Consider the following 14643-nt stretch of genomic DNA (forward strand, 5'->3'; position numbering starts at 1 on the left):
CATTAAATGCTGCCCGGCTCTGTCCTGTCCCGTCCCATACCATCCTGTCAGGTCAGGGAGCGAATCTCCAGCTGCTTGGTGGGCTCAGGGCCGTTTCTGCTTGAGACGTGGAGCCCCCGCCACCGTGGGTATGAGGGTATGGCGAGCGGGCCAGGCTGTGGGCAGGCCGTGGACAGGCCGAGTGCAGGCTGTGGACAGGCTGTGGGCAGGCCGAGGACAGGCTGTGGGCTTCCGATGTGAGGGAGGGGGCCTTAGTTTGGGGCCCCAGGGACTGCGGGGGAGAGGGGCAGGGCCCGCCCAGGCCTGTTGCTGTCGTCCCCCCCGCCCCGTCTTTGAAGGGTCGATCCTCGGGGCTCTGAGGAGAGTGATGGCACCGCGGAATCTCCCATAAGCCCCCGAGCTTTCCTCAGCCAAGCCACTGGCCTGGCCCAACTCAGCGCCACCGCCTGGCCCAGTGGCAAGAGCCTTGGCTTGGGAGTCAGAGGTCGTGGGTTCTAATCCTGGCCCGCTTGTCAGCTGGGTGACTTGGGGCAAGTCACTTCACTTCTCTGGGCCTCAGTTACCTCATCTGTCAAATGAGGATGAATACACTAAGTGCTCGGGAAAGTACAGTCCAGGCCAAAGGTCATGCAGTGGAAAAGTGGCTGAGCCAGGATTACTACTACTACTAATAGTAATAATAATGGTATTTGTTAAGAGCTTACTATGTGCAGGGCACTGTTCTAAGCGCTGGGGAGGTTACGGGGTGGTCAGGTTGTCCCACAGGGGGCGCACAGTCTTAGTCCCCATTTTGCAGATGAGGTAACTGAGGCACAGAGAAGTTGGGTGACTTGCCCAAAGTCATACAGCTGACAATTGGTGGAGCCGGGATTTGAACCTATAACCTCTGACTCCAAAGCCCGTGCTGTTTCCACTGAGCCACACTGCTTCAGCCCCACATGGGACAACCTGATTACCTTGTATTCCCCCCAGCACTTAGAACAGTGCTTGGCACATAGTAAGCGCTTAACAAATGCAATCATTATTATTATTATTATTATTGTTAAACACAATAGAATGAATCCTTATGAACAGATTGATGCCTGGAGTTCAGGGGTCACCCAAGTATCCATTAAAGCTATTCGACTGGGAATTTGGATTTTCACTCTACTACCGGGTTCTTGTAGACTGTAATTCTTGATAAGTGCAATGGTATACTTCTGTCATTTTCCCCGGCTCCGAGTAATGTCAGTTTAAAATGGTCAGCCTGATTTTTAAGTGGATCTATGTCAATTTGATCCTGTGAGATTGGCTCCAGATGCAGGGCATCCCCTAACAGAGGCAGCATTCAGAGAAGGATCCCTGGCTTCCCGGAGTTTTAATTGGGCAAAGGGAAGCTCGGGAAGACTGGCTGGAAGGTTGTCATAAGGATTAAAAGCACCACTTGCCTTCTAAAACGAAATAAACCCAGGGAAGCTGGAGAACTTTCCCCAATTTCAGCCTCTAAGGATTTATAAAGCCTACCTAGCGGGACTTTTATTTCTGTTGAATTTTTCCAATCAGTGGTGTTTCTTGAGCACTTACTGCCTGTACAGCACTGCACTAAATGCTTGGGAGAGTACTTTGTAACAGAGTTAGTAAACACACCCCCTGGGGTTTAGTTGATAATACTTGGTTCTTCTAGAACCTGTTTCCAAATTTGGTGGTGATTTTGACTTCTCCCTCCTCTCTTCCTTACACTTTGGCAGATGGGTCCAAAAAACTCTTCTGCCAGATCAGAGATCTCCCTGATTATCACTACACTGAGAAACAGTGTGGCTCAGTGGAAAGAGCACGGGCTTTGGAGTCAGAGGTCATGGGTTCGAATCCCGGCTCCGCCACTTGTCAGCTGTGGGACCTTGGGCAAGCCACTTAACTTCTCTGTGCCTCAGTTACCTCATCTGTAAAATGGGAATAAGACTGTGAGCCCCACGTGGGACAGCCTGATCACCTTGTATCCCCCCAGCGCTTAGAACAGTGCTTTGCACATAGTAAGCGCTTAGTAAATGCCATTATTATTATTATTACACTGAAACTTCTCTTTTACTTTAAAACCACGTCAGTAGCTTTCTCTGGCCTGGCCATCCCTTGAAGTCTTTTTGATGTTTACAATACACAGAATCCTGCTGCTAAACTACTGAGTGGCTCCTGGGGTGAAAGGAAGGCACCTCGGGACCCATCATGAACCCTCAGTTAGCATTCCAAGGGAGATTCAGGTAGCTTCCTGGGATCAGATCCATTAATAAATATTAAGTTTCCTAGTGATAAGATTTTGGGTAGCCTTATACTGGAACCAACCAGGCCCAGCTTTATTTCATTGAGAGGTGGCCACCACAATGCAGTTCTCACCACTAAACAAGTGGAGTTGATCTAGTTGTAAGAGAAAAGGGGATGCTTGAGGCTATATGCACAAGCCCATTTAGAAGAATTTCAGCCAGATTATATTAAAGAGGAAATTACAGAACAACAAAGTTGAAAATCACGTTCTCAGAGAAGTTTTCATTGAGCACTTAATTAAGCCTACCAAATTGTGTCAGTGCTGTGCAGAACTGGCTGAATTACCGGCTAGCATAGGCAACTTTAGTGAGGGAAGACCTGCAGAAAGACATACATGTATTGGCACAAACATACTAGGCCCCCTCACTCTGTTTGCCAGTCAAATCAACAAAGTAATTGAATTTGTGTTTGGAATCAGGCTATTAAGCCACAAAGAGAAAAGGTAAATGACTAGAGCTAATATAGACTGCATCATGTAACTCTTTGTCCTAAATAGATTTATTGACCCATCATTGTCAGAGCCACTCAGCAATGGGATTCAGAGCCAAGTTAGCCGATTAGTGTGGTCGAAGGTCCCTGTGTTTAAATGACCCTTTGAAAACTTAAAAACTTAAGAAAGGCTAGAAAGAAAAAAAAAAGACAGCAAAATGTTGTCTGTCTAGGCCATGAAAATATTTGCCAAATGTGTGCAGATGAAGGTCTGTGTATGTAAATCCATTCATTCTTATTGCATTTTTATAAAGCATCAACTTTTTTTGCCGGGCTGTCTGATTCTCTAAGAACCTGATGAGTTTCTTTGAGAGCGAAGTAGCAGCCCAATCTAGCTCAGCTGTACTCAATCTGAGTTGCTTTCCTAGCTACAAACCCTCACTTCAAAGCGAGGAACATAATGTACAATTTTTTAATGGCTCTAGACCCAGGCACTCAGACTCTCTGTGCTCTGCGCCTTACCTCAGTGTAAACACCTAATCAAGATTGCCTGGGCTTCAACAATAGCAGCCAAATGCAATTCGAGAACCACAAGCCTTTGAAGTCCTCACTGGAAAGGCCGGTTTTCTAGTCCGGGATAATGACATGCCATGATTGCTGTCTTTGTTGTATCTTTTCAGTAGAGAAGCAATTATAGGCCCCAATTTAACAGAATAGACATTACACAGCTTATGATGCTCAAAATGCAATTTCATTTGATCATTTTCTCAATTTGATTGGTATTAATAGAATAGTTCACCGGAAAAAAAAAGTAGCTGGCAGAGGTTGTGTCCCGTTCCACTTTCAAAGAGATAATGTAGAAGTATGCTTTACCTGCCCAGAAACTATCACTGCTGTGATTCAGGCAGTGAGTTCCACCAAAACAGGCGGTGAATGGAGAGGTTCTATCTGTCCATTTCTTGTAGGAGCAAAACACTGTGGTGGGGTTTTGGGGTCCGCTTTCATCTCAGAGGTAACTAACACTCAAAAAATAAGTCCATCAGTTGTATTTATTGAGGTTTTACTGTGTGCAGAATACTATACTAAGTGCTTGGGAAAGTACAGTTGGTAGATATGATCCGTGCCCACAAGGGGTTTACAATTTTCAGAGGTTAAACAGATGTTAAAATAAACTAAAGATAGGGGAAATGGTAGAGTAAAAGGATATGTACATAAGTGCTGTGGGAATGAAGTGAATATCAGTGAGCTTAAGAGGTACGCAGCCCTGTGGGTAGGTGACACATGTCCAAAACAGAACACCTCATCTTCCCACCTCATCTTTCCCTTCACTTTCCCATCACTGTAAACAGCACCACTATTCTGTCTCACAAGTCCATAACCTTGGCATTATTCTTTACTTATCGCTGTCATTCAACCCACATATTCAGTCTGTCATGAAATCCTGTCGTTTCTATCCTTATAACATCTCTAGACTTTGCCCTTTCCTCTCTATCCAAACTGCTACCACATTAATCCAAACCCTTCTTATATCCTGCATCAGCTTCCTCACTTCTTCCCTGCCTCCCAGCTCTCTCCACTCCAGTCCATACTTCCCTCTGCTGCTTGGATCATTTTTCTGAAAAACCATTCAATCTATATTTCCCTACTCCTCAAAAAACTCCAATGGTTGATTTGCCCTTTCCTCTCTATCCAAACTGCTACCACATTAATCCAAACCCTTCTTATATCCTGCATCAGCTTCCTCACTTCCCTGCCTCCCAGCTCTCTCCACTCCAGTCCATACTTCCCTCTGCTGCTTGGATCATTTTTCTGAAAAACCATTCAATCTATATTTCCCTACTCCTCAAAAAACTCCAATGGTTGACCATCCTGCCTCCAAATCAAACAAAAACTCCTTACCATTAGTTTTAAGGCACTCAATCAGCTCTCCTCTTTTTCTCCTCGCTGATCTACTGCAACCCAAACCACAGACTTTGCTCCTCCAATACCAGCACCTACTCTCTGAACCGCAAGCTTACCAATCAGTCAAATTTATTGAGTGCTTACTATGTGCAGAACACTGTACTAAGCACTTGGGAAAGTACACTATATTAGAGTTTGAATAAGTGATCCCTGCCCACAAAGAGCTTACATTCTACAGGGAGAGACAGTCATTAGACTGTGAGCCCACTGTTGGGTAGGGACTGTCTCTATATGTTGCCAACTTGTACTTCCCAAGCACTTAGTACAGTGCTCTGCACACAGTAAGCGCTGAATAAATACGATTGATTGATTGATTGATTAAAAACATTATGGATAGGGGAAATTGTAGGGTATAATAATATTTACAAAAGTGCTGTGGAATTGGGGTGAGTATCAAAGTACTTGAGAGGTACACAGCCATGGGCATAGTTGATGCAGAGGGGAGGGAAAATGAGGGCTTAGTCAGGTCTTTTATAGGCAATCACTGGTATTTATTGTGCACTTACTGCATGCAGAACATTGTACTTAGCTCAAGGGGTGCTGTCCCCGACTTCTTGCCCACATCCTCCATCTGGCTTGGAATTCCCTCCCCCATCGCCCCCATCGTATCTGACAGATCACCACTCTCCCCTGCTTCAAAACCCTCCAAAATCACATCTCCTCCAGAAGGCCTTCCCTGATTAAAGCTCTCATTTCCAATCCATGAAAACTATCCAAATTTTTCATTTTTCCAGTGGAGTTCCCATGTCTTTCTGCCCCCTCTCCCCATCACCTCTTCTCCTCCCGCTCCAAATTTCCAAGGTATGAGTTGCCCTCCACTTCTTCAGATTTTTGTAGAAATCAGAGTGAAAGAATCCCAATATTAGATCTGGAAGACCACACGTCATAGGCCCCTACCAAAAGACAGGACCACATCTCCCTCACCCATCCCAGACTGATCATCACCTAACTTCTGCTTAAAAGTTCTCAAGGGAGGGAGATTCCTTGGCTTTCTTTAGCAGCCTATTCTGGAGCCTTTTAGTCCTGACCACTATCTCAAGAGCAGCTGGGGAAGGTTGATTTTCCTCTGGGTCAGTTGTCATATTATAGATTTAATGCCCAGATTTACTAATTTCTGCCCAAACAGGCAAATCCAAGAGGGAGGGATGCCAGACATCTCACAGCTCACTGGTTGTAAAGCCCTGTTTGAAAGAATGTTTATAATCCGTAAACCCCACCTCAAAAGCAAGAATAGGGTCATAATAATAATAATAATAATAATGGCATTTGTTAAGCGCTTACTATGTGCCAAGCACTGTTCTAAGCACTGGGGTAGTTACAAGGTAATTGGGTTGTCCCACGTGGTGCTCACAAGCTTCATCCCCATTTTACAGACGAGGTAACTGAGGCACAGAGAAGTTAATTGACTTGCCCAGAGTCACACAGCCGACAAGTGGCGGAGCTGGGATTAGGATCCATGACCTCTGACTCCGAAGCCCGGGCTCTTTCCACTAAGCCACGCTGCTTCTCAAATGATTTGCCCAAGGTCAGACGGCAGACAAGTGGCAAAGGCAGAATTAGAACCCAGGACCTCCTGATTCCCAGGGCCGGGCTCTATCCATGAGCCCGTGCTGCTTCCCAAACGGGGAATATAGGGAGGAGTCAGTCAGTCAATCGTGTGTATAGAGCGTCTACCGTGTGCAGAGCACTGTACCAAGCGCTTGGGAGAGGACGCTAGGGAGGTAGGAATCGGGGGATGGGACGGGATGGGACCGGACCCTTCCCCGCCGGGCGGCGCCCTCCCTCCGCCAGCCCTGTCCTCGGGCCCTCTCAGCCCTGTCCTTGCGACGCCCCTCCCCGCGCGCGCCCCCGGCTCTTTCATTCATTCATGCAATCGTATTTATTGAGCGCTTACTGTGTGCACAGGGCACTGCACCAAGCGCTTGGGAAGCACAAGTCGGCAACATATAGAGACGGTCCCCACCCAACAACGGGCTCTCAGTCTAGAAGGGGGAGACGGACAACAAAACAAAACATGGAGACAGGTGTCAAAATCGTCAGAACAAATAGAATTAAAGCTATATGCACATCATTAGCAAAATAAATAGAACAGTCAATATGTACAAGTAAAATGAATAGAGTAATAAATCTGTACAAATATATATACAAGTGCTGTGGGGCCGGGAAGGAGGTAGGGCGGGGTGGATGGGTGATGGCAGCAGTCATCTTTCTCAATTTTCTGAGGGCTCTTGTTTTTCAGGAAACAGGGAAATAACTTTACCCATATTCATCATTCATTCAGTCAGTCATTGATTCAGTATAAAGCTAGGACCTTCCAATTCATTACCGAGTTGTGCAACTTCATTCAACTAGTTCTGAATTTTCCCATTTTAGTATTAATTGAGAGGCTTCTTTGCCAGCTCTCCTCCATGAACTGCCAATTGCCCTATAAAATAGATCTTCTTGCTCCCACAAAGGGTATCAGGAAAAGGGTTAGAAGTATTTGCACATCTACTTTCACATAGATATTTTTTTCTCTCACAAGCCAATTTTCAGAGGGGTCCTTAAACATCCAAACCTCCATTCTATCTTTTTCCTTCTCCTTTTGTCCGATACACATTCCTGGGTATTCAGATGGAGTTGCTAAATTAGAATTGAGGAAATGAAAAATCCAGTCTCTTTCCTGGAATCCATGCTTCATTAAGGGGTAAAAGAGGAGACCATTATGATCATGATAAAATATTATTTATTGCTATCCCACCTAAGTGCTCTTTGCAGGGGTGTTCTGCTGGGATCTCTATAAAAGCAAATTATACATATATGGTCTTCTTCCCTGGATCTTGCATCTAAAATACAACCTGGCTTCTAGGAGACTGAGTCTAAAATAGTAGGACACTTGTGGAAAGAAATGATTTTCTCTTTGTCTCCTGAATGTTATGGTGCTCCTCAAAATTCCAATTTACATTCCCAAGTTGAGTGTGTGGCACCTGATTCTACGGTTTGGAAGTGAAACTCTTGGGTAAAGTTACTATTTGAAAAGAGCTTTGAGATCTTCAGGAACTTCTTGGCTTGAAAATTTCAAAACAGTTTAAAGGTATGACTACTCTTAATAGTATCTCCACAAGTTAGGAAGAATGTGCATTATTCATTCCCATTTTGCTGAAAATAAAGTTGCCAGTGAGGAATAAAGAGATTTTCCCTGACTACCCCGAGCTTGGAAATATAAACCTTGCCCTTCAAGACTCTGTCATGGTTTCAGGTATCCCCAGATCAAGCCCTTATGGCCTCCTTGAATATAGTTAACCCCCTTTATGCATTTGACCCTCTAGATCTGTGACACTGTAAAAGTTGCTGACAAGAGGCTCATTCAGAGGGCCAGAGAGATTCAGAATGCTGACATGGATCCTGAAGACAAGTGGCATCAGAGAGCCCAACTGCTAAAGGTGACTCTCCAGACAGAATTGAAATACATTAAAAGGGCTACCTCTGGATAGAAGGAAATTTAAAGCCTCTACCATTGATACCAACCATTCTCACACCTATTATGAAAGGTTTACCTACTCTGTCATCCCTTTTCTTGGGTCCCTGAAATTCAGGGACTGGTTTCAAGGCTTGTTGCGTTACTGTTGTTTGAGGCCTTTATTGATTGTCTGACCTTTTGCCATATTGAGAGTCCAGTTTTCCTTGAAGATATGGGTTATCCACCATATCCGAATCAATCACTTGTATTTATTAAGCACGGACTGTGTGCGGAATATTGTACTAAGCACTTAAGAAACTACAAGTACTTTTTTGGCTTAAGGCCATCCCCTCCCAAAGGAGAAAGGGAGAGAGAGAGAGAGAGAGAGAGAGAGAGAGAGATTGAGATTGAGATTAACTGTGGAAGGAGAGGTGGGACAAAGCATGAGGCATTTAGCAGGGAAGGAGGAAGCACCATGGGGAAGAGAAGTTCTCAAAAATACATTAGAGGTTTTTTAAAAAATACACTTATAATCCTCTGCTAATTTAAAAGGACTCTGTTGCCCAGTGTTCCTGCAGGGATTTACTACCTTATTTTAATTGTCCTCTTTTAATAGATCTGTGGATTCAGAGTTTCTGAGCATTGAGGCATTGGTTTTCCTAACACATGGTGGCTGTGTTCTTGTAGGAGCCGAACTAAGGAAACCAAGAGCTGCCAGACTCGCCCTGGGTCCGATGGTCCACATACATGCACAGCCGTTTCTGTAGCCAGACAGGTGCTCACTGTTGGGGAAAAAAAAACCTTCCCCATTCTGCCATCACCTTCTGAGACACCTTGTGAAAACGTGGATTCTGGTGGAACCCAGTGTAGTTACCTTCCACATGCAGATGGATCAAAACAAAAGAGTGTCAAGTTCTGCAACGTATTGTTATCTATGGAGAGGACAGGAGACTGAGACAGGTAAACTTGAAATTAAGAGCCACTTCCTGGCACCCAATGACACAGAAATCGGTCCCCAGCTGTTCAGCATCCAATGAATGACCTTCTATTCATATAAAAAGTTAAGGCTTAACTATTTCATGCAAGTAACCCTCTCTTTGATTGAAATTGATTTTGTTTTTCTAAAAGAGCCTTGGTTTTATCCCATCTAGACTTAGCCCTTAGCTGTGCTATGAGGAACAATTGAATCCAAGCATACTGTCTCACTTGCCCCCAGACATCTCCTTTTCAAGGTGTTCTGACTTTTATAGAGTACAAGTGCCTTTGCCCGGCCGGTCAGTAGTTTGAAACAGTGTACTGAAGCAGGAGCCAGGAGCTTCAAGGGAACATCTCTAAAAATCTCCAATTGCAAGCAGAAGGACATTCTGAGTGGGAGGGGGAGTAGTGATGAGGAGGGAAACAAGAAGAAAAAGAAAGAGGAAGGAAGGAAAGGAAGACAGTGTTTTGGAAACCCATCTGTCCACGTAACTGTCTTGGGCAATTGGCAAGGGCTGCAAAGCGAAATACAGTGCAGGTACATGTCTGGAGTAAGAAACAATGTAACACCAAAAGGAGCAGGTAGTATAAAAGAAGGAGGGGAGCTTGAGACTTGGAAAAAAAATTAGGACTTTTTAAAAAATCTTAAATCCCATCCAGATGGCAAGAAATGAGTAGATTCTCCGCTAACAGAATATTCTGGTCTGTGGTATGTTGTCCATGTTAAATATTGAGAGAGATCCTCCCCCACCGGCAGGCTGGAGATTTCTAGCACATGTTCCAATGAGTCCACTCCCTCTTCCGTATAGGAGAAAAGTTGGTTTGAGCATTATGTAGCTTCAGGAAATGACCATGGGGCATCTTAAGTGGAAGTCTTGCTGGAGATTATTTTTTCTTGGACTGAAGGATTGGAGTTCTCCCTGGTATAATCAGCATCCAGAGTTCACCATTATTAGGACAGGATACACATTGTGAAATAACCCACAGACTAGAATCTGTTGGGACTAGCAATTACAACTCTTTGTAGTCAGAACAATGATTCATTTAGGCTGCTTATTCTGTAAGGAGGCTTGAAGAGAAGTTTAAAGTCAGAGAATTAACAAAAGCAGGAAAAGAAAATTCATTTGTTCCAGGGAGTTTAGGTTTTTTTCAATTACAGTGAATGATATAAACCCAAGTTGACCCAAAACAGTATTGGTGAGGGAGACTGTTGTGTTAATTAGGATAATGGGATCCTCAGTCAAAGGAAAAACGGATTATGTTAAGAACCATACTGCCCTTCTCTTTTGGGCATGGTTCCTAGGAGGAAGCAACAGAAATGTGTCCAAGGTCACGCATTGGAAACCCTCAGATGCATGACACAATTAATTTGTGAAAACTGTCCCACGTTAAAACTCTGTAAATTGGAACTGATTTTCTCATAGGACAATGTAGTAAGGAGGGTTTGTTTCCTGAACTATCACCTGTACCCAAACAACCCAGAATTGTGTGTTCAGTCACCTGAGAAGCACTGTGGCCTAGTGGAAAGAGCATGGGCCTGGGAGTCAGAAGACTTCGGTTCTAATCCCGGCTGTGCCACTCATCTGCTATGTGACCTTGGGCAAGTCACTTAACTTCTTGGTGTCTCAGTTCCTTCATCTGTTTCCTTTCCTACTTAGTCTGTGAGCCCCATATGGGACCTGATGATCCTCTATCTATCCCAGTGTTTGGTATAGTGCTTGGCACGTATAAGTAGTTAACAAATTCCACAATTATTACTAGTATTGTATGTAGATGATCATAATAATCAGGATATGTGTTTTGCACTTACTTCGTGCCAAATCCTGTGCTAAACACTGGGAAGAATCAATCAGATTGTATTTTGTCTTTGTCCCACAGGGATCTCATGATTTAATCAATCAGTCGTATTTATTGAGTGCTTACTTTGTGCAGGGTACTGTACTAAGCACTTGGGGGAGTACAGTACAACAGAGTTGGTAGACACATTCATTGTCCGCAAGGAGTTTACAGTCTAGAGGGGAAGACAGTCATTAATATAAAAAAAATTATAGATTACTGAAGAGCTGAAGGGCTAAGGGAGTCATGAATATAGGATGCAAGGGCAATGCAGAAGGAGTGGGAAACGAGAAAATGAGGACTTAAATGGGAGAGAGACCAGATATTGAATCTCCATTTCACAGATGAGGAAACTGAGGCACAGCAAAGTTATGTGAGCAGTGGCAGAGTCGGGATTAAAACCCAGATCTCCTGACTTCCAGTCCTGGGCTCTTTCCACTAGGTAACAGTAGTGTAGCCAACTTATACTTTGTTGATAGTAAAATGAAAGTGTTAACCCACCCTGGGCTCACTGTGCTTGATGGTTAGGTCAACCCCCGCCCCTAGGGCCTCCCCAACCCCCTCATCCCGCCTCTCCCACTCTACCCTCCCTGCCCTTTTAAAACTTTCTCTCTCATATGCTTTTAAAATGGTTTCTCCATTCCGTACTGTTCCCCTCCAACTCCATGGCAAATGCATTTCAGTGGAATGAATAAACGATTCATGCACGTACCTGCACCCCTTGCTTGAACAGCGAAGTTCAAGTAGCAATTTTTTAATGAGCTGAGGGCTCTCCTGTTTTCAAAGGAAAACGATCCCCCGCACCCAGCATTTACAAACCCGTCTGAGCATAGAGGAATTACGTTCAGTATTGTCAGATGTGTTGGATCCTCCACTAAATGCTGCAGGTGAAGCTTAGAGTTTAACATTTTTCAAGGTGCTTGTCAGTTTCAGGTTCAGTCAAAAGCTACCACTGTCTACTTGACAGAGCTGATCTGACACATGCAGAACTCCTGGGACTCTGGGGTAACAATAAGCAGAGAGAGCCTTTCAGCCAGTGAACTTGCCAATCAGTCAAACAATCAATCAATGGAATTTGGAGAAGCAGCATGGTCTAGTGGATTGAGCACAAGCCTGGGAGTCAGAAGGACTTGCGTTCTAATTCCTGCTCTGCCACTTTTCTGCTGTGTGACCTTGGGCAAGTCACTTAACTTCTCTGCACCTCAGTTACTTCATCTGTAAAATGAAGGTTAATACTATAAGCCCCAGGTGGGCTATGTACTATGTCCAACCCAATTAGCTTGTCTCTACCCCAGCACTTAGTACAGTGCCTGGCACGGAGGAAGCGCTTAAACAAATATTTTAAAAAATTATTGAACACTTACAGTATGCTGAGTGCTGTATGGCTTAGAACAGTACAGTACAATACATTTGGTTGACATGTTGGCTGTCCTCAAGGAGCTTACAATCTAGCTGAGGAGACAAATATTAAAATATTACAGACAGGGGAAGCAGCAGAATATAAAGATACCACAGCTAGTGGAAAAATGAGTATCAAAGTGCTTAAGGGGTACAGACCCAAGTGCATAGGCGACACAGAAAGGAGGGCAAATAGAGTTGGGAAAAGAGAGGTTAGTCATGGAAGGCCTGTTAGAGAAGATTTTGTAATAATAATAATTATGGTATTTGTTTAGCGCTTACTGTGGACCAGGCACCAGGTACTGGGGTGGGTACAAGCTAATCTAGTTATCGCCCTATCTCCCTCCTACCATTCCTTTCCAAACTCCTTGAACAAGTCATCTACATGCACTGCCTCGAATTCCTCAATGCCAACTCTCTCCTCGACCCCCTCCAATCTGGCTTCCGTCCCCTACATTCCACGGAAACTGCCCTCTCAAAGGTCACCAATGACCTCCTGCTTGCCAAATCCAACGGCTCCTACTCTATCCTAATCCTCCTCGACCTCTCAGCTGCCTTCAACACTGTGAACCACCCCCTTCTCCTCAACACGCTATCCAACCTTGGCTTCACAGATTCCGTCCTCTCCTGGTTCTCCTCTTATCTCTCCGGCCGTCTCTTATCTCAATCTCTTTTGCAGGCTCCTCCTCCCCCTCCCATCCCCTTACTGTAGGGGTTCCTCAAGGGTCAGTTCTTGGTCCCTTTCTGTGCTCGATCTACACTCACTCCCTTGGTGACCTCATTCGCTCCCACGGCTTCAACTATCATCTCTACGCTGATGACACCCAAATCTACATCTCTGCGCCTGCTCTCTCTCCCGACCTCCAGGCTCGCATCTCCTCCTGCCTTCAGGACATCTCCATCTGGATGTCTGCCCGCCACCTAAAACTCAAAATGTCCAAGACTGAACTCCTTGTCTTCCCTCCCAAACCCTGCCCTCTCCCTGACTTTCCCATCACTGTTGACGGCACTACCATCCTTCCCGTCTCACAAGCCCGCAACCTTGGTGTCGTCCTCGACTCTGCTCTTTTGTTCACCCCTCACATCCAATCCGTCACCAAAACCTGCCGGCCTCACCTCCTCAACACTGCCAAGATCCACCCTTTCCTCTCCATCCAAACCGCTACCCTGCTCATTCAAGCTGTCATCCTATCCCATCTGGATTACTGTACCAGCTTCCTCTCTGATCTCCCATCCTCCTGTCTCTCCCCACTTCAATCCATACTTCACGCCGCTGCCTGGATCGTCTTTGTCCAGAAACGCTCTGGGCATGTTACTCCCCTCCTCAAAAATCTCCAGTGGCTACCAGTCAACCTACGCATCAGGCAAAAACTCCTCACGCTGGGCTTCAAGGCTCTCCATCACCTCACCCCCTCCTACCTCACCTCCCTCTCTCCTTCTACAGCCCAGCCCACACCCTCTGCTCCTCCTCCGCTAATCTCCTCACCGTGCCTCGTTCTTGCCTGTCCCGCCGTCGACCCCCGGCCCACGTCATCACCCTGGCCTGGAATGCCCTCCCTCCGCACATCCGCCAAGCTAGCTGTCTTCCTCCCTTCAAAGCCCTACTGAGAGCTCATCTCCTCCAGGAAGCCTTCCCAGACTGAGCCCCCTCCTTCCTCTCCCCCTCGTCCCCCTCCCCATCGCCCCGCCTTACCTTCTTCCCCTCCCCACAGCACCTGTATATATGTATATATGTTTGTACATATTTATTACTCTATTTATTTATTTAATTTGTACATATTTATTCTAGTTATTTTATTTTGTTAATATGTTTTGTTTTATTCTCTGTCTCCCCCTTCTAGACTGTGAGCCCACTGTTGGGTAGGGACCATCTCTATATGTTGCCAACTTGTACTTCCCAAGCACTTAGTACAGTGCTCTGCACACAGTAAGTGCTCAATAAATGCGATTGATTGAATGAATGAATGAATAATCGGGTTGGATACAGTTCCTATCCTACATGGGGCTCACAGTCTTAATCTCCATTTTACAGATGAGGTAACTGAGTCACAGAGAAGTGAAGTGACTTACCCAAGGTAACCCTGCAGACAAGTGGCTGTCGGGATTAGAACCCAGATCCTTTTGACTTCCAGGCCCCTGCTCTACTAGGCCACACAGCTTTGAAGAAGGGGCGAGTGGTGGTCTGTCAAATATGAAGGGGGAGGGAGTTCTATGCCACAGGGAAGATGCAAGCAGTGGGTTGGCAGCACAAGAGACAAGGTGGAGGCACAGTGAGGAGCTGTTGATGCTAGTGTGCTGGCTGGAGATAG

At 45.3% G+C, this 14643-nt stretch overlaps 1 protein-coding gene across 4 annotated transcripts in view; it reads left to right on the plus strand.

Moving 5' to 3' along the window:
* Nucleotides 1-14643, plus strand: part of JHY (junctional cadherin complex regulator) — a 78735-nt gene that overhangs the window by 29271 nt on the left and 34821 nt on the right. For 3 of the 4 annotated variants that reach the window (XM_038754838.1, XM_038754841.1, XM_038754839.1), the window contains exon 4: nt 7995-8108. The exons of the other annotated variant lie outside the window; for it this stretch is intronic. In XM_038754838.1, coding sequence (XP_038610766.1) covers nt 7995-8108 — 114 coding nt within the window. The remainder of the gene's footprint in view (nt 1-7994; nt 8109-14643) is intronic. 4 annotated transcript variants of the gene reach the window in all.

Source organism: Tachyglossus aculeatus, chromosome 11 (genome assembly GCF_015852505.1).
Source record: "Tachyglossus aculeatus isolate mTacAcu1 chromosome 11, mTacAcu1.pri, whole genome shotgun sequence".
In the NCBI taxonomy this organism is placed as follows: domain Eukaryota; kingdom Metazoa; phylum Chordata; class Mammalia; order Monotremata; family Tachyglossidae; genus Tachyglossus; species Tachyglossus aculeatus.